Source organism: Colletotrichum truncatum (assembly GCF_014235925.2).
Source record: "Colletotrichum truncatum strain CMES1059 chromosome Unknown Contig_0001, whole genome shotgun sequence".
Lineage (NCBI taxonomy): Eukaryota > Fungi > Ascomycota > Sordariomycetes > Glomerellales > Glomerellaceae > Colletotrichum > Colletotrichum truncatum.
This window is the reverse complement of record NW_027222398.1, coordinates 2,622,737-2,646,946: the sequence shown is the minus strand read 5'-3', so window position 1 is coordinate 2,646,946 and position 24,210 is coordinate 2,622,737. Positions and strand designations below refer to the sequence as shown.

The 24,210-nt window shown below is 52.5% G+C and overlaps 6 protein-coding genes across 6 annotated transcripts, besides 1 other annotated feature; 3 read left to right on the top strand and 3 right to left on the bottom strand.

Moving 5' to 3' along the window:
* Positions 1-2,183: 2,183 nt before the first annotated feature.
* Positions 2,184-3,675, top strand: CTRU02_200677 (lipase serine; the record flags this gene model as incomplete). The annotated part of the gene is made up of 3 exons (XM_036718684.2): positions 2,184-2,240; positions 2,349-2,648; positions 2,707-3,675. 3 exons carry the CDS (start codon positions 2,184-2,186, stop codon positions 3,673-3,675), a joined length of 1,326 nt encoding a protein of 441 aa, XP_036589684.2.
* Positions 3,676-4,766: 1,091 nt separating this feature from the next.
* On the top strand, positions 4,767-6,180 carry CTRU02_200676 (DNA repair protein ntg1; the record flags this gene model as incomplete). The annotated part of the gene is made up of 2 exons (XM_036718683.1): positions 4,767-5,491; positions 5,577-6,180. The coding sequence occupies 2 exons, from the start codon at positions 4,767-4,769 to the stop codon at positions 6,178-6,180; spliced, it is 1,329 nt and encodes a 442-aa protein (XP_036589683.1).
* Positions 6,181-7,630: 1,450 nt separating this feature from the next.
* Positions 7,631-7,950, bottom strand: CTRU02_200675 (an1-type zinc finger protein; the record flags this gene model as incomplete). The annotated part of the gene is made up of 2 exons (XM_036718682.1): positions 7,631-7,705; positions 7,807-7,950. 2 exons carry the CDS (start codon positions 7,948-7,950, stop codon positions 7,631-7,633), a joined length of 219 nt encoding a protein of 72 aa, XP_036589682.1.
* A 6,863-nt stretch (positions 7,951-14,813) lies between these two features.
* CTRU02_200674 (s-glutathione dehydrogenase) lies at positions 14,814-16,299 on the bottom strand (the record flags this gene model as incomplete). Its single annotated transcript, XM_036718681.2, has 4 exons — positions 14,814-15,031; positions 15,089-15,862; positions 16,012-16,141; positions 16,279-16,299. The coding sequence occupies 4 exons, from the start codon at positions 16,297-16,299 to the stop codon at positions 14,814-14,816; spliced, it is 1,143 nt and encodes a 380-aa protein (XP_036589681.2).
* Positions 16,300-17,933: 1,634 nt separating this feature from the next.
* CTRU02_200673 (nuclear pore complex subunit nup85) lies at positions 17,934-21,286 on the top strand (the record flags this gene model as incomplete). The annotated part of the gene is made up of 2 exons (XM_036718680.1): positions 17,934-20,321; positions 20,375-21,286. The coding sequence occupies 2 exons, from the start codon at positions 17,934-17,936 to the stop codon at positions 21,284-21,286; spliced, it is 3,300 nt and encodes a 1,099-aa protein (XP_036589680.1).
* A 689-nt stretch (positions 21,287-21,975) lies between these two features.
* Positions 21,976-22,206: a sequence feature (Protein overlapping with rRNA (CTRU02_200672, KAL0942786.1) was converted to a misc_feature.).
* Positions 22,207-22,931: 725 nt separating this feature from the next.
* CTRU02_200671 (glutamine amidotransferase-like protein) lies at positions 22,932-23,795 on the bottom strand (the record flags this gene model as incomplete). The annotated part of the gene is made up of 1 exon (XM_070203726.1): positions 22,932-23,795. One exon carries the CDS (start codon positions 23,793-23,795, stop codon positions 22,932-22,934), a length of 864 nt encoding a protein of 287 aa, XP_070062308.1.
* Positions 23,796-24,210: the final 415 nt, after the last annotated feature.

The window sequence follows — 24,210 nt, the reverse complement described above, 5'->3', positions numbered from 1 at the left end:
AGAGGTGCGAAGATCCCATAGCCAAAACCGCTGTTGAGTGATAGAAAGTGGCGTCGTAGTCGGAGAATTCGGGGGGCCACCGGCCAACGGGCCAAAGATAGCCAGGGCGAGGCTGACACGGGAATGATGCGAGATTGGATGGGTTGACAATCAAGTATTTTCGGGGACCACACACCAGACAACGAAAACGTTCATGGCATAAAGGTGGAATGGTTTGGGACTGTGTCACAGGTGGTTGATGTGTCTCAAATGCAGTCGGAGTTGGGATGAAGAGAGGTTCCGAGCGTCACACGGATTAGGTAAGGTGTCCAGCTGAGCTGATTGGAGCTGGGGTGGGGGTAGTGGTCAGCGTTGGCCCGCGACGGTCCAGATCTCACAAGCCTTCATTCCAGAGGTCGGTGGAGGGAGTCCAATAGCGTCAACTGCGTGCTTCAGCTTCTAAATTATTCATGGACATGATAACGGCATCGGGAGTCAGGGGTTTCGTCGTCATCTTGCTTTTTCCTTTCTCCTCGGTCACATATCTCCTAGGGGATCGTCAATCAGGCTGAGTCACGAGCTTTCTTTTCTTCCTTATTCCAATGCCTTTCTTTTCCTTTCCACCTACCTCATTCTCATTCGGACAAAAATCTCTAGAGAGTATCAGACCTCAATACCGCTTCATGTTACCCAGAGCAACGGATTGCTGTCATTTGTGAACCACCATATCCGCCCCTGATGAACTAGTGCCATTCTCTTGTTACTGTCGTGAATTTTTAAGGGGCTGCCTGATCCCTTGGAGCCTTATCGCGGCAGTTCAGGAACGTAAACTCTATCCCATCTACCATCCCATGTCGGCTCAGGAATGGAAGTACAGAGGCGTTCTTGAAAGGGATAATGATCATGAGCGCATAGAATATTTAATGCTAGAAAACATGGCTTCGCCTGTACCAGTCCTCTTGTCCTCGTTGCCTCTGGCAGCAGCATGACTAGTCCCGTCCACTGAATAGTCAGCCATGCGAGGTACTAGACTTCTTATCTTGAAAGTATTAGAGACTGATCTCCGTCCATCCATTTATGGGAAGCACTGCTTGGCGCATAACGGTCGACCTCCAGTGCTTCTCCCTTCTGAGCTACTTGCTTTACAGCCAGGAATGCAGCTTGGGCAACCACCCCACGCCCCAGTGACGCCGATTCAAACTACTGGTGACGAAGCCATTCAGCCAGCCGTTGATAACGGGCCGCCGGTATTTCAGCCCCGGCAGGTGCTAGTGGCACAAAGCCGTTGGACACAATCATGGGCAGCCCTGTTCGTGAGGATGGACTTTCCTATCGCGGGACAACGGTTGCATAGAAAACCAATGGCGGTGAACAGGACACAATGGGGGAACCATCTGTATCACTTATCAAAAGATCGTTATCTGGAGGTAGATCGTAACTGCGTCCTTCGTGAGGAGTCGCTGAATTTCTGACAGGTTATCTTATCTTACAGACATAAATGAACCGCTGGTATCCCACAATTCTTTTCTTTTGCAACTCTTGTAGCTTCATCTACATGTTATATATATATCATTCAATAGTTTGAGGATCGGTCTTCACATCAATCACGAAAGACGAACAAGCTGCCGCCTCCAGTTTGTATGCGGCTAAGAACAGGGCCTAATATCCACGAGGAAATCCTGCAGCGTGCCGTCACCAACCATAGCCCCCAAACCGTCTGTGCTGTGTAGTAGTTGCGTGTAAGCATTCCATTTCCAGAGGGTCGAGTGCTCGTGCCGATAACGACCCAATTAGCGACCTGTTTGCAACGGAAGATAGGCAACCAATCCATCCCCGGAGCCGCGCGGCGCAAGGTACCAGTACCAGCAATTGCACCAATAGCGCACTGAAGGCACACCACTACACGTCGCCACGGTTGCCTTATCCCCTTTTAAGTCCACTGTTGGCTGCATGAGTGTCAGCTCTACAGGTAGTGTTAGTGTCATCGAATTTCCCTCGAGGAGCCACCGAGCGGATTTTCAGGCCCCGGTCGGGCTTTGCGGACTTTCCGTTGGAGGGACTCTCTTGCGGTCGCCCCGAGAATTTAACTCGGTGCGCGTCCCACTAGAGGATCCCTTTCCAACAAACATCTCCTTCTCTTAAAGAAGTTGTTGCCATTCTCCATACACTCTATCGGCCGGTCCCTGATCTCATCCCACTACATAATGGATTACACCGGCGGAACCGTGGAGGCCGACCATCTCTGCGTCTTGGTCCACGGGGTTCGTACTGCCTGCCCCCTATTTGCTACTTGAATTTATGCTCGCAATCTATCCTGCAGTTGCGACTACGTCATGACATTTCAGTTTGAGCTAACACCGGCCGAATAGCTCTGGGGCAATCCCAACCACATGGCCCAGATTGCAAAAAGCTTACGCGCAAAACATTCGGCCAACAAGCTGTACTTGCTGTTAGCGAAACGCAACAGCGGCTCTTTTACGTATGATGGTATCGAGCGCGGCGGCGAGCGTGTGTGCGCAGAAATTGAGGAGGAGCTGCGACTGATTGAGGAAAAGGGTGGCAAGATCACGAAGCTTAGCATCGTCGGGTACTCCCTCGGCGGCCTTGTTTCCCGCTATGCCGTTGGTCTGCTCCATTCCAAGGGCATTCTCGACACCGTGGAATGCATGGTGAGAGCACATGGCGGCACAATTATTGTTTCAATGACACTTGCTGATTCCAGCCCAGAACTTTGTAACGTTTGCTTCTCCACACCTCGGTGTTCGCACACCGCTCCGCGGATGGCACAACCACCTATGGAACGTTCTTGGAGCACGCACTCTCTCCATGTCTGGTCGTCAACTTTTCACTATTGACAATTTCCGCGACACGGGCCGCCCTCTCCTCGCCGTTCTAGCCGACCCCAACTCCATTTTCCTTGCCGGGCTGAAGCGTTTCAAGCGCCGCACCCTCTACACTAATATTGTTAACGACAAGAGCGCCGTGCATTACACGACTGGTATCACCAAAACGGACCCATACACGAACCTGGATAACCTAAAGGTGAACTACCTCCAAGGCTACGAAGATGTCATCCTCGACCCGAAGCACCCTGTAGCTCCCCGGCCTAAAGTTGACGGTCCAGCCACTTTCTCGTCCGTGGCAACCGCTGGTGTAAAATGGATCAAGCGCATACCTTTGATCGCCGCCATCACCGTTTTTGTGCCCATCGGCATTGTTGCCTTTCTCTTTAACTCTGTCATCCAGACTATGCGCTCCTCTAAGCGCATCCAGCTCTATGAGAAAGGCTTGTCAGGAGTGCCAATCGAGGAGTACCGTGGGCCCTTGTGGATGAAGGAGATTCGGGAGGAGGTCGAGCATGTCTACGAGACACTCAACAGCTCACAGGACCAGGAATACCTCGGCACAGAGACGGACGACGACGACTTGGACGCTCAGGAGATGGACCGCAGCACAACACAGCTTCTGGCCCGGGAGCGGCGCATGTCGATCCCCTCGCAGCCCACACTCGCACTTGCGCCTTACCAGTTCCAGATGATTCAGAATCTCGACTCGGTTGGTTGGAATAAGTATCATGTGTGGATTCACAAGGACCGGCACAGCCATGCTGCTATAATTGTGCGGTGGGAGAAAAAGTCGTTCGGCGAAGGACGGGTTGTGTTGCGTCACTGGCTGGACGAGGAGTTTGTCATTTAAGCTGATTCATGGGCTGATACATTGGGGTTGGAGTTCGGGCAAGCGTGATGGGTAAATACCTGCTCCTCGTGGAGATTTCTTTAATCGTTTTATCTCAACATTATGTATTTTAATACATTGAATAATCCCATCACTACCTCACATCACAGATTAGAGTTTAGGAACATTTGTCTCTTGATTAAGTGAAACTGGTCCACGATGAAGGCGTTATCCGTATCGATGAGACTCAACGGTACGCTCCCTTTTTATTCTCTCGTAAAGTTGAATCAATAATAGACGAAAAGCAATATGCCCACCATGCACCCCCGGGCGATCATGGCGGAAATTGTGTGGTTAGTGACGTCTGAATATGAATAGGAAAGCAGTATCAGCAACCCTTGTCAAAGGAGGGTTTCGGTATGATAATCGATGTATACACGATCTTTGTAAACCTGTCTCTCCCATTAAAGTCCGTAAACAACACGAGAATGAACATTGCTCTATATATACCCGTACGTCCAATTCCGCCACGCCCACGCCGCCAATGAACATGACAATCATTCGAATCAATACTCACACCGACGCAGCCCCATTCGTCCCTCCGTATCCAAAAGTACGACACGAACACTCAATAATTCTTCCCGAACGTCGTACCATGAAGTGTTTCCAAACGAATAAGACGGGGGTCCTCAATGCTTAATGGCGAGCGAACTATTAAGCCACGGCCACACCGATCCCCCGGTAGTGTATCCCGAACAAGGATGCCGCACCTCGCTTAGCATCCCGAACGCACTGGCCACTTCCAGCATCCCGGCTATCCGGCTTGCGCTAGTACGATTCCAGGGGTAGGCTCCCCTACCCACTTTCTTAACGGACCCTTTGGGTTGGTCCCTTTTGCGATTACGTAGAGGGGGGCGTGCACGTCTTAAACGAGCTCAGGCAGGCAAAAGTCAATTGCGTAGGAGACGGGTTCGTCGGTTCAGCCAAATTCAGCCTTCGACCTTGATTCTTGATTCCTCCCCCTACAGGGAAAAAAAAAAAAAAAAAAACGTCGGCCATAAACGGAGAACCGATTACGGGAGTTGCTAATTGGATAGAGTCCTAAGGAAAGAATGAGGGCATCGCGCCTCTCGAAAGAAACGGCCGCCGTGTTCAACAAGATGGCCGGATCGCCGCCGCCACCTACGCGACGAACGACTCGCTCCTCCCTCGCGCGATTCGCATACACCGGCGACAATAGCAACTCGGCCACCGAGTCGGCGACAAATGACGTAGTCCTAGGCGATGACATTGAAGACGCGATCACAAGTACGCGGAGCAGGAAACGGAGACGAGTCACAAAGGTGGAGAAAGAAGAAGATGACGATGGTACTGGTGACAAAAAGATCAAGACCGAGCAGGCTGAGACTGAACGAATCTTGACACCCACGAAACCCACACAAGCCAAGAGAGTTAGAAAACCAGCCCGCGTGATCAAAGGCGAGGATTTGCGAGTCGAGCCCCCATCCGATTGGGAAGAAATCTATAATGCCGTGAAGGAGATGCGTCTCCATGGCCCGGCGCGTGACGCGGCCGTCGACACAATGGGCTGCGAAAGGCTTTTTCATCCAGACGCCTCTGAGCGCGACAGGAGGTTTCACATTCTCATTGCGCTGATGCTGTCGAGCCAGACGAAAGATACAGTCAATGCCGTTGCTATGAAGAGGCTCATGACGGAGCTGCCTCCGCACAAAGAAGGCGCGGAGGGTGGATTGAATTTGGAGAACGTGCTGGCTGTGGAACCGGCGCTGCTCAACGAGTTGATATGGGCCGTTGGGTTTCACAATAACAAGACTAAGTCAGTCAAAAGCCATCCTTCTAAAGCTTACCTTCTCGACCGTGAAATGCGAGGATTGGGCGCGATCATGAGCTGACCTCTCCAGATACATCAAAGCAGCAGCCGAAATCCTCCGCGACAAATTCAACAATGATATTCCCGATACGATAGAGGGCCTCACTTCTCTTCCCGGCGTGGGCCCCAAGATGGGATATCTTTGCCTCTCGGCCGCGTGGGACCGCACCGAGGGCATCGGTGTGGACGTCCACGTACACCGCATCACGAACCTTTGGGGCTGGCACAAGACTACGCAGCCCGAGGCGACGAGGTTGGCGTTGCAGAGTTGGCTGCCACGCGAAAAGTGGCGGGAGATTAACTGGTTGCTTGTTGGTTTCGGGCAAACAGTGTGCTTGCCTGTCGGACGCCGGTGCGGTGACTGCGAGCTCGGGTTGAGCGGGCTGTGCAAGGCAGCGGAGAGGAAGAAGGTTATAGAGGGGCGGAAGGCCAGGGAGGTCAAGATCGAGGTGGATGGAGATGCTGTAATTAAGACGGAAGAAGTCGTTGATGAGACGACACTGAGAGACGAGGTTGTGAATGAGGTTGTCGACCCCAAATCCGCGCCGCCGTCGGAGTTGGGGGAACAGAAGTCGGCAGTAAGCGAGCCGACCGGAGGTGCCGGCAAGGGTGTGTTAAGGAAAGGGAGGCGGTGAAGGGAAATGGTGGCAGTGGTTGCATCCCGATAACGAGGCGATCTAACCCAGTAAATGTAAAAGAAGGTCAGAGATCTTGCCAAAACTTACTTCTTGCGACGCTCACGGGCGTCAGCGCAGGGAATGCAACATGACCAGTTCTGGGACGACGGCAGAGGCATCCCCTCGAAGCGTCCGGGGCGTGCCTGCCTCGCTTCGGGCGTCGGTGGAGAGGGGACCCGAGACGTTCGGTGGATTTCCGAATTTGAGAGGAGGGGCGGAAGTCATGGGAGGGAGTCATCAAAAGCCAAGCAGTGCACTGTGCAGAGAGGGAGAAGGTAGTGGAAGAAGGGGCAAAAAAATAAGAAGGTCCAGTAGATACGATATCGGAGATACGCCGGGATTCGCCCGCCGGAGTGCCCCGTGCTCCGTGTTGTGCCGTCATCATCAACCCCCTCTTGTATACCTCACAGTGTGACGTGGACACGGCGTAGGTAGGCGGAGGCGGAGGCGAGGGCAGTTTGAGCGGTTTGGGCGGGCACTGACTCGCATAGTCAGAGGATGACGGAAACGGCCAGGTGAAGCATGGCGTGCCACGGGCACTCTCCAAAGGGCAGAGAGACCGGACAAAAAAGAAGGGAGAGGATCAAAGCCTGGAACAAGGAAGACGACAGGACCAAGCCGAAACATGTTGTTGTTCTGCAGCGCTGCCGGACTGGCCTTGTTGCTGAAGGTTCTGAGGGGCATGGCCCGTTTGACGTGGAATGTTCGTCCGTGGTCTCATTCAGCCGAAATGGCGGTAACTTTCCCAAGTGAACCCCGGCCCAGTCATGTCATCTCGGCTGCCGGACATGCTGCACCCCATAACATTCGTCACTCGATGAGAGAGTCATCATAATAATCATTAGGAAGAAAAGGAGAATGTTGGTAAGATTGAATGAAAAATGCAATTTGAATAAATCCAAAAATTTGACGACCAGTCCCCTCTATGGCGGCCGCTCAAAAAAACCATGCGCCGATACGCCGTGCGGGAGGAAGTAAAAGCCGAACTATCCTAAGCTAGAGATATGATACACATCTTGGTGTACGACTCGGGGCGAACGAAAAAAGGATCGCCTTAGATCGATGGACGCGAGTGAGGACGGAATCCAAGCAAAAAAAAACGCCGCCGTCGCTACTGCCGTCGCTTTCAGCATGATGAGAGCGAACTTCATCGAGTTTCGCGGGAACTGTTATCAAAGAGAATCCATCATATCGTGCAGAGGTCCCAAAGTGGTGAGGGGGACGTGCAGTGTTGTAGTAGAGTCCGTCTCGCAAATCGGACAAATTCCAAACGGCTGTTGTTGAAACCAAGGCTGTGTTCCAGTGGTTCTTAACCGACAACACGCATCTCGACGGAGGTTTTATAATCGTGCAGATAACCGCCTTGATTTGAGTTGGGAAAATGGGTATCAAGAATGGATGAATATCCTCATACACCACGGATGACCTGGGTACGCTCGGCCTCGAGTTGGGCGGCGTTGCGCTCGTGAGACTGCTTCTTGCACTGCGTTTCCAGACAAGTTAATACAAAAGTCCCTGATCTCGTAGTACAGTGCCAAGGCCAAGAAGCCAAAAGCACTCGCCATCATCAGAACTAGAACTTACGTCTTCCAAGCCGTCGCACTTGTGGTCCTCTAAGAGACGGTGCTTGCCGCAAAAGTGGCCATTGCAGAAGCCGCAGTCTCCGACAATGCGTTGGGCAGCATCCTTGCACTCCTTGAAGGTGCAGCGAATCTTCTTCTGAGGCATGTTGGATAGGTGTTGGTGTTGATTACGTGGGGGGTATCGTCAGGTGCTTGGGGTCAGACGGTGATGCGACGCTGTTTGAGCGAGGCAAAAGAGTGAGGCGTCGAAAGTAGGGTTGAGGTTGTCGACGGTGAGCTCGCTGTAAGACGAGGGTAATGGAAGGTGTCGAGACGAAAGGGTGAGGCTGAGATGTCCAAGGAGACGGATGAGAAGTGAGAAAGGAAAGAAGAAAGTCAGGACGATGTGGAAATGGTGGTGAGTAATAAAGGTCGAAGGAGAGGGCGGCTGGAGGCGAATTGTGTCAGTCGGTCAGTGATGATCTAATAAGCAGAGCCAGGTCCAGGTCCAGGCAAGCCAGGCCCAGGTCGAAGGCGGGAGAAGCGCTCACAATGACAAGACAACAGGACAAGGAATAGCAGGGGACAGGGTGGCTGGTGGAGCTTAGGATGGGGAGGAGGGGCGTGCCTACTGGGCGTCTTGCAGACACCCCCCCCCCCAGATTGCGCCTGCGTAGTGTAGTGTAGTAGGTACCCGTACCCGTCTGTGGATGACGGACCACGGCTGTTATTCCTGCTGAATGATGGGGAAGGGAAAACGGGAAAGGCCAACACTCATGCAGGGCACTACCAGTCCCCATCGGCGGCGCCAATGCAGGATAGATTAACCAGAGACCTAAGCAACATAGCACAGCCAGGAGAGGCAGGCAAGGCAAGCAAGGCATGGTCAACCTTGACTTCAATTTCAGAATTCGCACTTCCGGGTGGTCAGTCGTTCCGGACGGGAGGCGTGACCTCAGCGCTAGCAACTCAACCACCACTCCATGAACTACGGTGATCTGTACATAGTCACATAGTAAAAGCAAAGACCCCAATGCACGCTGCAATGCACGGCCAGGCCATTCTTTTTGCGGTCCGCCGTGCCCGCGGTGTCTCCAGTATCACCCATGCCATGCCGTGCTAAGGAGGCAGTTTCCGTTCCCGCATGCAGAATCCAATGGAACAACCAGCGAGGAGGCAACTGCAGAGTTCAGGTACGAAAATTTCTATGCCAAAAGAGAGAGAGAAAGAGAGAGTAAAAAGTGCGGGAAGAGGCCTGGATCAGGGCTTTGGTTCCAATGGCCAGACCGCGGTGGTCCAGGTGATGACCGATCGGAAGTAAAATGGGAAATGCAGGTATTGTGGATTGTGGGTATAAGGTCAAGTGAGTGAAGACAATCAGGGTCAGGTACAAGCACAAAGGGACTGGGTACTTGTAACGATACCGAGGAGGGCCCTTTGTGTAGCCGGAACAGTGGATGTTTCCTTGCTGCGATGGGAAAGGCAGCAGCCAGCCTGCGTAAGCCAGGCGGCGCTGACACAGCGAAGCACCACACAGTAGGTACCCCAACACGTACCAAGTTAATCAGATGGGGACCAGTAGTGTGCAATACAGCGGGGACAGGGACGGGGACGGGGGGATGGGGGTCCAGGGCGAGACGAGACACTGGGCGCTCTGCAGTCCCGAGGTTCAAAGCCACCCAGGCCTGTATTAGCACTGGCTTGCGTCAAATGGGCGCCTAGGCAATGCCGATGACACGGTGTTGCAAGGCTCCGAAAGCGGTGAAATGTCGTCGAGATAGGCTGGACTGGACTGGACTGGGCCTGCGCCGCTCAATCGCACCGTAGAGCACCAACTACGCCTTTCCCATGTGTGTTGTGCTTCTTCCGTTCTGTTTCTGTCCGAGATGCCCAGATCGATGGGTCGCTGCCGCCGGATGTGTACCAGAGTAGCGTATGATCGCTGGCAGACATAGTCATCAATGTGGTAATGACTGTTGCAGCAGAACCCAAGTAAATTGAGCAGGCGGGCTGGCAAGGACAGACATGGCGAGATTTGACGTCTAACAGGGCGGAGACACCGTGCCTTCCCGGACTCAATCTGAAAAATGAGTTTGTCCAAGGTCAAGCAGGGCAGAAGGGGAGGTGATACGTCAGCGGTGGTTTAGGATTGGCGAGATGAGGTGACTTTAAGTGCCAGTGGCAGGATCAGAACGGCTGCTGGGGCGTGAAATCTGGAGGAAATAATTCTCGGGTGCGAGTCAGTAAAACACAACATCAGAAGCGATCATGGTCTTAAGGTGTTGGATAATGCACACTTGCCGATGCAGATCATCAACCACACTGTGACTCTGTATGTACCTACCTACTCTTGCAAAAGTAAAAGAATAATTAAATAAAATGTTTCAATAAATGCAGCTTGTCCAGGAAGGAGCGGAAGACCACACACACACACACCACCACCACCACCTCACAAGGCACGTGGGAGTACCTTTCGGCAAGTGCAAGTCGAGTAAGGGCAAGCAAGCATGGACGAGGCAAGTGCAGCCAGATTACATACGGAGTTCAACGCTGGCAGAGGCTCCTAGGAGGGAAGGCAGGCGATCCGATGCTTGTGGCTACCCCATCTGCCTTATTATACACATAATCAATGGCTTCGGTATTCGCAACAGTGTTCTTCGTACCCAAACCGATTGACCAAGATAGCATCTCTCCCCCATAGTAGTAGCCGTGGTAGTGTTCAGCAGTCAGCAGCAGCAACAGGACTACCAACCGTTGGCTATTCCACCACACACATGTCACAAGCTCACCTTCAACCCCCTCGGACCATCTGCGGACGATGCGGACGATGCGGACGATGCGGACGATGCGGACACCACGCGTGCGTTGCCCAACATTGATGCCAACATGGACATCATACTTGCTGGGCTAAGCCAGATCGACTCCTCACCACCTACATAGTACAACTACTACCATGACACACCCTGGATGGTAGGTATCAGCTTAGAGGCCCCGCATCGTACTCTCGTCTGGCAATGACATGGCGCCGCATGGCACTGGTAATGCCATCGCATGGCCCCATGGATCATGGCTTCTGCACGACCGTCACCTGCAGCAATCATCCCAGCTCGGTCTGCCCTCTGTTCGTAACCAGCTACGAAAATGGCTGGCGACCGATGAACGACTGACTTGTGTGTCAACGCTTGGTCTCTAGCGAATCGCCAGTCGCACCCTCATCAATTGTCTTCCATTGTTGCCCTTGTCATGCCCGTTGTCGTTGTCGTCGTCGTCGACACTGTCGCCGCCGCCGCCGCCTCCCTTTGCCGTCTTCGTTCCCATTTTCCACGTCTACGCCCGATGTCTCCCCCACATACTAGTCGACCTAGCCAACCTAGCCAACCCCAACCATCACCACAGCCTTTCCAAACTACTTCGCGCCTCAAATGCTGCGATGAACCGCCCCTCCGACAGCCACTACAGCCTCACTGCTCTCATCGGCTCTTTACGCTTTTCCAACGGCAGTAGCAATGGCGTGAAAACAAAGGCCGTCGGAAATCAAGAATAAAGTAAAGTTGCCCCTAAGACGGGATAAGCGTCCTGCGACCCCTTACCGGCCCGAAGTCCTTGCTCTCACTAACAACAGGGAGCAACCTCGCCTTTGACTGGCTTGTTGAATCCCCTCAAGCCCTCCTATCGCAGGGACTGTGTCCCGGGCAAGCTTTATTTCCGAACCAGTGAGATGAAGTGCCTGCGCACTCAATGAACTGATCCGCGACATCCACATTCCCTTTTCACCATGTGAATCCGTGACGGTCATCACTTGGAAGGCGGGAGCATTTCATATGAGAGGGAGACGCCGCTGGACCGAGCGATGCAGCGAGCCCACCACAGGGCGTTTATCGTCGTCTGTGCGCTGCTCAAGGCCAGCTGCTCTGCCTGCATACGTCTCAGGCTCGGCTCCGCAAGATGAACAGGTTTCGAAAGAAACGCCTCAATGTACGGACTGGGTATTTCTCACTGGTCTGATCTGACCAAAACAGAAGTTGAGTTCTGACGGATGGGGGAAACGAAATGTCAAAAGGCAAATGTGGCATCAAACTAGCTCCAACTTGTGTGAACAACAGTGCCGCCCAGCCTAGCGCCGTGCAACCCGACCTCCTACCGTATTGAATCTGGCTTGCTGCAGCCATTGCATCCAGTCGCTTGGGAGCGTGGCCATTGGCTGGTTGCAAGGGTATCGGAGAGAGAGCCTCGACAATGTATCCAGTCGACAGGGATACAGCGAAGGTCACTCACTCACACGGCTGGGGTATATCCGTAGGGAGGCTGCCCATGGACATATGCTGCAGGTCGTAGTTATTGTGTATTTGTGTCCAGCCCACATCGTATCTTTGGTGGCCGATACAGAATGCCTGTAGCCATCTGCTCGTATGTCCTCTGCGAGCGGCGGATGATTAACTGAATACGAATTGAACTTCCGGCCTCAATCCTGGTGTTGCTAGCGACACCACTGTTTGCTGCTAGTGCTATCGTCGAACGTGGCATGGCCTGCTCGTCTTATCTTATCATCCTTGAGGGGTAGACGTGCATGGATGGTTTGAAGTCGTTCACGAGACCAACAACTTGCTGGCTGACGGGGCTGTAATATTCGCGGTCCCGCAGAGGCCCAAGGCCGCATTGCATCCTCTCAACTCTCCCCTTCAACACACACCAACAGAGGTTGTCCAATCCATCTGAGTCTACCCGCTGATCGACATTTCAGACTGTTAATAAACCCAACGTCTGGGGTTAAGTGGCAGGCATGTGTTGTACAAGTTGGCAATCCCTTGGTCTCAAATGTGGCTTGATTCCTATTCCCCGACTCTCTTCTGGAGCCCACGCAATATCTGCGAGTGAAACGCCGAGTGTCCCTTTAGTCCCTTTCCTACGAGATCCATCCCTCCACGTCCGATCTTGAGGCACTCAAGCAATCCATAATCCCTAAATATGGAGCCGAGGGCGGTGTTTACATGTTTATTTACAGCACATCCCCTACCCCCTAAAGTCGTCCGAGCCGACCCCCCGGTGCCATTTGTCGATTTATTTGGCCGACTGTTAACAAATCGACACACAATGCTCGAAATTGCAGTCGGGCTTTTTTTGATTGCCTATTAAAATCAACCATCAATGCGCTCCCCCCGAATCCTGTTTTTTCTTCTGCTAACGGGGGTGAATCCCTACAAAGCTCGCACACTGGACCGCCCTGTCCTGTCCACCACCCAACCCCAGTCGAATGTGCCCAAATTAAACCGGCTCACCAAACGGGACGGTGAGTTGGCCGAGCCGAGATGCGGAAGTAATATTTCCCCACGGTTCATTCCAATTCGAGCCCGTCCTTGACATATCGTCCGATTCCCCAGCTTTTTGCGCCTTCGCAATCCCGCCGATTTCTACATGGATGTAAATCAGGGGGGGATCCAAGGTGAGGAAACAAAACGTACGGTCACTCCGTACGGTGCTGGTAGGAAACACACAAGCAAAAAAGCCACACGGAGACTACAGCGAGACCAGCCAGCTCCCCTTTCCCTCATCAAAGAAAGCCGGCTCGGCCCCCCGAGACATTCTACGTTGTCATGTTAGCTCAACTTCAATCCAGACAATGAACAATGGGCAACCGCCATTCTCTTTTGTTTCTAAGGTAGTCTGCAGTATGTGCAATAAAAAAACCACTACAGACGGGGGCTGTCCTTGGCGACATGTAAGACAATGTCTCAGCCAGCAAGCTGTAGGTGACAGAGGAAAAGGATAAAGGCCACCGCCTAAAGATGAATGAAACCGCCCCCTTCTCTCCTTTTCCCTCCCTCTATTGCCTTCAATGAGCCTTTTTTTTTTTTTTTTTTTTTTTTCCCTTTCTATGTGAATGAGTACCAATTCCAACGAACATTCGGCGCTTGCCGGAATGTGGCGCTGTATCCGTTGCTCCTTACCTCGATCCCGCGGGCAGTGCGACACAACGCCACCGGAAGTTCGGTTGCCCGCCAGTCTAACTGTTGATAATCCGAACGCTAGATACCGATTCTGCTAATTTTTGAATTGTTATTTGGCTATACATATTTTTTTTGGCGAGAATGGTATGGTTTCTCCCGTACTTTCGTCTTATGAGGGCCATGGGGGGCACTGGGGGGCAAATATCCAGACACGGCCTCGGTGCGATGTTGAGAGGATTAATTACACGGCTTCGTCTTCTTTCAACAATGACGAGATCCTTCATCCCTGTATGCTGTTACTCATCCTATTCAAATGACAAACCCCGGTCAGCTCGCAAGTCACGAGAAGTTGGATTCAATGGGACTGTGGTTCAATAGTTGAGGGGTCATCATAAACGCGTGGAGCTTGTCCCCATACGGCAACCGGAAAAGGTGCTGCGGCCACTGAGCCACCGGGGGCCCACGGGGGTTCGCAGCTGAAAAGTAAAAAAAAGTTGTGCGTCCGCTCGCCCTCCCGGATCTGATCAAGACCGGTGCGCTGCAGGCGTGTCACACTGCCTGCACATGACCTGGGAGGGAACAAGCCTGGAAGGGGGACCGGGGGCCTTGAGGGGTGTTATCGGAGCCGCGCGCCGCCGGAAGCGAGTGATCGTCGGGCTGCCGAATTTGGACTGAACGGCGGCGGTCTAGACCTTTCCTATTAAACTGGCATCAAAGCTCACACAAAGTCAAGAGACCACAACACAACACACATCACATTGCTGATCTTAAAAAGATACCTCACCACATTGGCTGACTTGCACGAGTGCTTCTCACGACACGGCGTTGCATTGCTATCGAACATTGCTGTATAATACGGTTTCGCTTATGGACAGGCTGAGCGGCGTTACTCTGTCGTTTTCGTCGTTGTCGTCGTAATCGTCTATCACTACCAGCACCACCTCGCCTATCCGCCTGGCTTCACAGCTTGGAATCGCGTGTTCTTGAGAGAGAGTTGATATCGCTTTCACTTTTTTTTTTGTATTAACTATCAGTATACTTTTGTAACTTTCAAAACACACGAGCGTGCAACCAGAGCCGTTGCTTACTTGCGCATGTCGACCACGGCTCTGATGCAGTCACCCTGCTTCATGGTCTCGAAAGCATTGTTCATCTCGCCGAGAGTCTTGCGGTGAGTAATGAACTCATCCACCTTGAGGTCACCCTTGAGGTAGTCTGTAACGAGGCCGGGCAACTGGGAGCGGCCCTTGACACCACCGAAGGCGCATCCCTTCCAGACACGGCCGGTAACGAGCTGGAATGCTGTTCACATTGTCAGCATATGAGGAGGCTTTGATAATGGTTTTAGTGGAAACTTACGTCTTGTGGAAATCTCCTGGCCGGCAGCAGCAACGCCGATGATGATGCTCTGTCCCCATCCCTTGTGGCAAGCCTCGAGAGCGGCACGCATGACACCTACGTTACCAGTGCAGTCGAATGTGAAGTCGCATCCACCGTCAGTGAGCTCGACGAGCTTGTCAACGATTGTTTGGTCCTTAAGGTCGAGGGGGTTGACGAAGTCGGTGGCACCGAATTTCCTGGCCCACTCCTCCTTGCTGGGGTTGACATCAACAACGATGATCTTGCCCGCCTTGTTGACGACGGCACCCTGAACAACGGACAGACCGACGCAGCCAGCGCCGAAGACAGCGATGTTGTCACCCTCCTGAACATTGGCGGTGATGCGGGCGGCACCGTAACCGGTGGTGATACCGCAACCGAGCAAGCAGGTACGGTCCATGGGGGCATCCTGCTGGACGGCGACGACAGAGATGTCGGCGACGACGGTGTACTGAGAGAAGGTGGAAGTGCCCATGAAGTGCAGCAGGTCCTTGCCCTTGCACTTGAAGCGGGAGGTACCGTCAGGCATGACACCCTTGCCCTGGGTGGCACGGATCTTGCCGCAGAGGTTGGTCTTGCCGGACTTGCAGAACTTGCACTCCTGGCACTCAGGGGTGTAGAGGGCGACAACGTGGTCGCCGGGCTTCACATTGGTGACGCCCTCGCCGACGGACTCGACGATACCAGCGCCCTCGTGGCCCAGGACGATGGGGAAAGCACCCTCGGGGTCCTTGCCGGAGAGAGTGTAGGCATCTGGCCGTTGTTAATATCTTGATACGCTGGTCTATGAACTTTGGTAGATCGGGTGCTCTCCCGAAGCTGGAGCAGACATCTCGGTTGGTAAATCCGAGGTTGGGTCTGACGGCAGAAGAGGGGTATGGGAAAAATATGGTCCAACTAACCTGTGTGGCAGACACCGGTGTGGTAGATTTCGATACGGACCTCATGGGCCTTGGGCGGGGCGACTTCAATATCCTCGATGCTCAGGGGCTTACCAGCCTCCCAGGCGACGGCAGCCTTGCAAGTGATGGTCTGTTTGCGAGGTCATTGAGTTAGCGGAGTGATCGGGAAAGCTTCAATGGTAGTGTTGCTGGCTGTCCCAAGCTACCCCGCAATATGAAGCAGGGCAACTAAGAGGAGCAGGGAACATGACAAGCAAATAAACATACCTTTCCTGCAGTGGCAGACATGATGGGCTGTTTTATGTGATGAAGGGAGGGTCGATGAGAACCTTGATGGAAGAGGAATTACGCACTAAGCCTTGCTTTACCGGGCAGGGTCAGGTATTTATTTCGGGAGGAGGAAAGATTGGATCTTGAGATGCAGATTACAAGAACTGCCGCTTGCTGGCCCTGGATCTCCAAACCCCACCCCGCTCTGTGCTTCTACAGGTAAGGAGGGGGGAAGAGCTCGGAGGTTCGGGGAGGGGGATACAAAATACATTCTGAGGTACGACTGGAAAAGCGGGGCCAGAAGCCCGTCACTGAGCGCCATGAGGCGCCAGAGTGCCAGAAAGTGGAGGATAAAACACAACTGACGCCAGCCGCGACTTCTTGGGTAGGGTGCTAGAGGGCAGGTCTCCAAGTGGACCGTCATATCTCCAAGTGGAATGTACGTCATTGGACGGTCAGTCAAGCGTTTGTTCCTTGTGTGCCACTACAGAAGAGTATTGCTAGCGCAAGCGACATCTCACCGTGACTCGCTGATGAGCCCAGCTATGGAAAGAGGGAACGACAGCAACCGGACGGCCAGCCGGGCAACCCCTCCACTGTCCCGGCATCTCCTCATTTTCATTGCCTGCATGAGCGGTTGGAGAGGGGGGCAAAACTTTAAGCCGTCGGGGTTAGGCTTTTGAGTTGCTGGTAGCCTCCTCTTTCAGGCATGGTCTGTCGGCGATTGTTACGGCCAAGGCTATGATTCGCAATGCCTTTCCGTTTCGCCAAGGGAAGTGCACCAGCAGCTTCTCGGGAACTAAGGGGAGACTCACGAAAGCACAGCCGCCTGGACTGTCCGACATATGTCCGGACCTTGCTTCGTGTCCAGCAGTATCCTGCTTGACTTGGTAGTTCTATCCTAGTATATCTTATCCGCATCGGACCTACATCCGAGGCCGAAGCCGTGTAAGATACCGCATGGGCAATAGTAATTAGAGCCGGAAATGGTCAGATGAGTGAGATCTGTTATCTAATAGTAACAAAGGAATACCCGAGAGAAAGATGATCGGAAGATGTAGTTATTCACACATTACCCCGCAAAGGCTGTTTGGGCAATGCAACCATCACCATGTCATCACAGTTGCGGAGTTGTGGAGGAACGTCTGAACTTTCCATATCGAAGCTTTCCAAAAATACGACCTGAATCCAGATGGTGGCCATGTTTTTTTTTTTTTTTTCCCATACCCTGCACAGCCATACCATGTGCCACACGGGAACCAGAGCTCTCAATTTTAGCGGTCTCTTAGTGGCCAGCCCCAGCTCCAGCGCTTAGGATGCTCTGCGAAAGGGTGTGAGGTAGGAGGTTGGTCAAAGTGGGGGCCGCATTGGTGCGGCTTCTTCCGCATTGGCCAGGCATGCATCGCGACCTACCAAAATTTATCAAGCAAGAGCGCGTCAGGCTAAACACCACAGCTCGCTACCCAGCCCGCTCACCGACCATCATTCCGTACCCAATTAAACCCGGCAACCTCATCGATACCGGCAGATTAAACACAGCTTTTCCCTGCCACCGTCTGTTCATTTGAAACTCGTTGCCGCCTACTAGCATACCGCCGCGACGACAAGACTTGCCCGGGTGACCTGAGGTCGCCCAGCTGAAGCCAGTCGCCATGCCTAACAAATTCAGCTTTGACGATTTGATGAGCAGCTCCCCGCCGTCGACACCTGGTCAAACACCCCAGAAAGGCTCTTCATACCCCTTTGGCGACAACCCGTCGACCACGCCTGCTGGCCCTCCCCCATCGTCCGCTGCCTCCTTCACCCCCGCTGGCGCCCCGTCTGCATCCTACCTCGGAAGCTCATTGCTAGGAGGCACCACCGACCAGAAGCCATTCAGCTTTGGCGGCGCAAGTACTACGGGCTCCAGCAGAAACCTCTTCGGAAGGAGCGACACCACTTCACAGCAACCCTTGGGCCGATCAATTCAACAGAGTGGGAAACATGCCAGACAACCCTCGGGATTGAGCAAAGAATATGACGCTGGCGAGCGCGAAGTCGCCCACGACAACCGGACTGGCCGGTATATGATACCCGACGACTCAGAAGAGGATGATGAAGACGAAGACGAATACGACGAGCGAGAAGTGGTCGATGCAGAGATGGAGCGATATCTCGAGGCCGATATGGATGAGGACGACGTCGATGCGGAAGCTGACGAAGAAGAGCTGGCTGATGACGACGATGACATGTTCCTTAACATGCGACACAGCACACGCCAGGAAGACGAATTCACCTACTCAGATGACGGTGGCGATGGCATCGACGGCGCCGAAGAGTCGGATCTCCTGCTCCTGGCGACGCCAGCGGCCACAGAGCGCATACGCAGAGAAGCCGAAGATATCTTCCGTGCTTCTTCTATGCGCCGCTCATCAACTAATAGACGAAGCGAGTTTAGATATGCATCGATTGCCAAGGACCTGTACAACCAGATGGGCATGACAGTCATAACGGAGTCTCCTGAGTTGGTTTTGAAGACGGAGGATTTAGTGAACCAGTTGTACGATGAGGGCATTGGCGCGCAAGAAGACCCCGAAAAGCTTGACGTTTCCTTGTCAACCATCGTCTACCCCTTGGTTGAGCTTTGGGACGACTTTTCCGAGACCTTACCGTTGCCTGAAGGAGAACATGTTGCTGAAATTGGCCCTGGCCCCGACGCCGAGCCTTTTCACAAGGCGGCCTACGTTGCAAGGCTGGTTCTCCAGATGCATCACACTCGCTTCGCCGAAGGATCCGGCGAAATCAAGGCGCCGCCTTTACCCGAGGTTCTCTTTAACTGGATCGAGGATAACCATAACCTCTCACCTGATCAGTTCGACAGAGTGATGCGCCACAGACCCAGCCCAGCCAGCCACAGCCTGTTCTGGCCAACACTACGAAGCGCCCTCATTCGCGGCAATGTCAATCTTGCGTCGCAGCTCCTGAGAAATGCTGGTTGGGAAGCCGTCAGAAAGGGAACTCGGGCGGAGTTGGCGTATACTGGCAAAGCCTTGGAGAACCTGCAGCGCGCCGTCGGTATTACGTGTGAGGCACTTGATATGTGCCCAGCCAACAAGAAGAACTGGGATATCTTTAGCAGTGACTGGACGTTGTACCGCATCCAAGCCAAGGGCTCATTGGACAAACTACAGCGGTTCGCGGAAGGCAAGGATAAGGGCCTATACGGAGGCGATAGTCACGACAGCTCCTATGGACAGCCGTCCTTGGCTCGCCTCGCACGGAAAGCTGAGGGTCAAGTTCCTTGGGATATTTATGAACACCTCCAAACTATCTATCAGATCATCATGGGCACACCTGATGCTATCATGGAGACAGCACAAGATTGGTGTGAAGCCACGATTGGCCTCTTCGGTTGGTGGGAAGAGGGCCGGGGACAACAGAAGAGTCTGCGCATGTCTCGTTCGCAAGGCCTGCGCCGGCCTGATGTTTCCTCTGGCCCAGAGAGCTATTTCGAGCGCCTTTCCCTTGCCTTCCACACAGCGATTGAATCGGAATTTCACTTCAACGCCATGAACCCTGTCGAGGTCGCCATTGCTTCAGCATTCGAGTCGAATTTTGCTGCAGTGATCGGCATTCTTCGAGCCTGGTCTCTGCCTATTGCATCTTCTGTAGCAGAGCTTGCATCGCTTGGACAATGGCTCCCTAAGCCCGAGGCAGCTAACTTGTTTACTATGGACAGTTTAGACATGGAGGATCTCGATATCCTGGGAGTTGCCCCGCAAAGTGCAGACGAGGTGGAAGGCATCAAGGATACGACTCTCACACATTACGCACGAGAACTTGCTGGCATCGATCAACTATCTGACACTCGGAGCGGCTGGGAGATGGCAATTCAGGTACTGGGACGCATGGACTCCGCCGCAAAGTCTGAGGAGATGGTGGGAGAATTGCTTGGCGATATTCTTCAAACGCTTGACTCTGATTCGGGCGCCACCGTAGATAAGGTCTGGCGTATACTAAACGACCTCGGCATGATCAATTATGCCGAGCAAACAGCAGAGGTACGAATCGTCTTTCCCTTGAATATAACAACAGACTGGCTAACAGTTGGCAGACTTATGCGGAGCTTCTCGCAGAAGGCTCACACAGATATGGAGAGGCTTTGTGGTACTACGCTCTTGCTCACCGACCGAGCAAGGTTCGTGAAGTGCTCAACCTCTTGATGTCATACTCTCTTCTTCACTCTACGGTATATCCTCCTGCCAACGACCTAGACGACCACCTATACCGCCTCCTCAATGAGCGAAGTACAACCTTGGAGCAATATGCCAAGCAAGACCTCGAGGCAGCACAACTTCTTGGCCGCATACTCAGTGGATACGCCACTCTTCGGAAATACTACGAAATCCGAGATACCGATGGTTTGGCAGACATGTCTTCTCACAAGTCGGCTTCTCTTCGCAGACAAGCGGCTTCCGCTTTGGTCGCTGTCATTGCCAGTTCCGATGATAATATTCGCGGCGGTTTATATGACGAGACGCGCGACGCCGTCGTCAGCGAGGACTTCATTCTTGCACTGCTTGGAGAAGCTCTTCCCTTTATCAATCAAAATCCTTGTATCATCACTCTCGACCAGATGGACGTTATGCTTAAGGCCATTGAGGATATTCAGACGGTCAACTCAACTATCTTCAACGCTGCGGATGAGTTTTTCAAGCTCGTCCTGGCTTCGGCACAGGGACTGAAGGGCTCCACGCCCGCCGACCTGATGCGCAAGAGTACTGGTTCCCTTAGCGGAAGCAGCTACATGCTTAGCGGTAGCTCCATGCTGGCCAGCCAGCTAAACCGCTCGATCAGCGGCAGCGGCGGCCTCTCTCGTGCCAACACCAAGCGCGGTTGGGACTGGAGGACGGGATTGACAGCAAGCGCTTCAGCTGAAGATATACTTCGCATCTTGAGGCTGGGTCTGTCGCGAGATCTGGCAACACTATGGCTGGCAGACGCGGACAACACGCCCCTGTACTAGAAACGCATTGGGCGTTCCTCGGGCGTCAAGCGCAAGCTCGATGGGATGGTGGTTGCTGGCGAGGACGACGGGATGGAACGGAGTTTTACGTAGGCGCGGGCATACAAAATGAAGTTCAGATGTACATTACCTTGGTTTCACTGAAAGCGAGGCCATTCTCATGTCGGGTTTATTGTCTTATGTCATCAAATGAGCACATTGGATGATTTTCTGGAGAAATGATTAATCACCCATAACATGCGTATGTCCATGCTCTAAGGTCTCTCTTTCTGTGATTCACTGTGTGTTTGACAAGAACATCTAGCATAGTTACTGCTTTCTGGTCAGTTACAACCTAATTCACTGACCGCATTATCAACACGCAGCTCGACCCCTGTTTCCTAATACAAAGATGTTCGCGAGAACATAAAACCGCTATTTCCCAAACTTACCCAGCCACCATAGGATAGGCTGCACATTGTCAGTGTATTCAACTTGGATATTGCAAGATGGTAACTTTTAGTGCTTTTACAGGCCTCGTTCCTATGTTCCGGCAGCTTCGTAGCCAAGATCTAGTAGGACGCCACCACGAAAGGCACTACTTAAACGGAACGGGAATAGTGACAAAAAGAGCAAAAAGAACATACAACACCGGGCATTCGCCGGTCGTCACCGACCCGACTACTACTCCAGCCCTCATTGGCTTATCTATGGGAGAGCGGACGGGATCCCGAGTTTTCCAATGGGTATGGTCGTATGTGATGGGTTGCAAAGATAATGTGCCTCATAACTTTCTTTGCGGGTCGTCAAGAGCATTCAAACCTGCAGGAAAGTTCTCTTTGCCAATTTATATAAGTCTATGGTCTGCGAGATTGTACTCCAGTTATGTACTTCTAGCAAATGACCTTTTTCTGCCCCTGATATTATTGGTCTGCCAATGACAGCCTCTCCCTGATCAGAGACTCCCATTCTCTCGAGTTACATTTCTCTATTCACCAGGGTATTTCCTACATGTAGGTTTATGTGAATACTTTACATTCAAGTGCTATGGGCTGACCCTGATGTCAACCCCGTTCATGGTATTGAGGATAGTGACAACTAAATGTGGGGATGAAACCCAACCAACCCCTGTGAAGCCTTAGAACAGTTTACTTGTGAGTCCTCGAAGAAGTGGAGGTAAATAGTTGGTTGTTCAACAGAATACATGACTCGAAAACTATGATACCTCGCAGTGCTGTGGCCGTTTGTTGTCTGTGTGCATATACACCGTGGGAAAACACAAACCCACGAAAGACTTGCTGTGTGGTGGTGGTGTGTCTGTCACACTAATTGCCAATAAGATATGACGTTAACACTTTGCAGTTTCTTTTGTTGTTCAACAAATGCGGAGCATAAAAATATGCTTAAAGGGGCAAACTCCCACACTGCTGTGATTCAATAGGCTTGGTACGCTACTTGACTGGCGGTCAATGTGATGTCTCGAGTTAATACTCTTCTAACGCCGTTGTAAATGCTGTGTAAGTGCCCGAAAGTCAACTGGCGAAGGCATTCAGGTTAAAACTGTCAGAAATATTGGACATCAGAACAAACCGAGATCCCGCATACTAAACTGCAGTAGAAGCCGGTTGATGGCCATTTATCTATCTTAACGTTTTCTTCTGATGCATCACACACTAATTAAGAATCTTAGTACCCATTCAGCCGCAATACCAGCATCATCCTCTTTCCTTGTTCCATCAAATGCCTTCTGGAGGAACTCGGGAGAGAAGCCCTTCTCTGGTGTGTAGAAATATTTGATAGTCTCCTCCATGATAGGCTGGTCACATTCGAAATGGGGCTGGATAGTCAGAACTCTTGACGGCTCATACAGGCCCTGAACTTGGCAATGTGCGCTGCCTCCGATGTTTATCCAGGACCCGGGTAGCTTGCCTGAGGGTTTCGGTAGCGCAACATGATCGCCGTGGCACATCTGAAGTCGAAGCCCATGAGTATCCTTCTCCTCAACTCTTCCGAGCTTCTTAAGACAAGGGAAATCCTCGATGAGCTTGTGGTTGAGGTTGATCGTCTGCACTCCAAACTCGTACCCGTTCGGGTCCCTCTCCACTACAGCGCCATGCGGGCCAAGAAGGACCTGGCCGATGAGCTGATGCCCGAAGCAAGTGCCAAACATGCGGACTCCAGTGTGTTGGGCATAGACTTCTTCGATGAAAGCACCAAGCTTAATGACCCATGGGTCAGTGTCATATGCAGCAGCGATTGAGCCTGTGATAAGGATGGCATCGACGTCGGCGGGGTTGGGGTAGGCTCCTGAGACGACGTCCCAGGTACTGAACTCGACGCGACCGGCTAGGTCAAGGCGGCTTGCGGCTGCTGTGAGGAGCTTTATATATTGTGCGCTGTAGTACTTGCCGTATGTTGATTGAACGGCTGGGACTGTAACGTCTGTGTCGAGTATAGCGATGTGTTTGGGCTTTTGATGATTTGCTGGAGTCTGCCCACTGACGGGCTTCGGCACGGTACTTTGAACCATCTTCTCCGGGAGTTGTCTTTCGTTCCTTCGAGTAACAGCGCGTTGGATATTGGCGCAAGTGACGGAATTTGTAAGCTGCCCTGGTCTCTATACTGGGTCGCAGCTAAACCAGAGTGTTTGCCTGCTGATTCAGTAACGTAGATACCTCTAACAAGTTGATTTACTATCTCAATTCTCTTGGTCCAATGAAGAAGGAGAGACAGAAAATTTTCTCATTTGCGTGCCTCCTTTTTTTGGAGATGTTGATTTTCGGATACGATGCCGACGCTCTTTTTCGGAAGCGATTTGTCACGACCTCCGGAATTCGGGCTTCGTCGCCGGGATCGGCTCGTGTACCGAAAACACCCTTACTTGACTTTAGCGTCAGGGAACCAACTCTCTGTCTGACTTCAATGCTTGCCACTAGTGTTTTGTC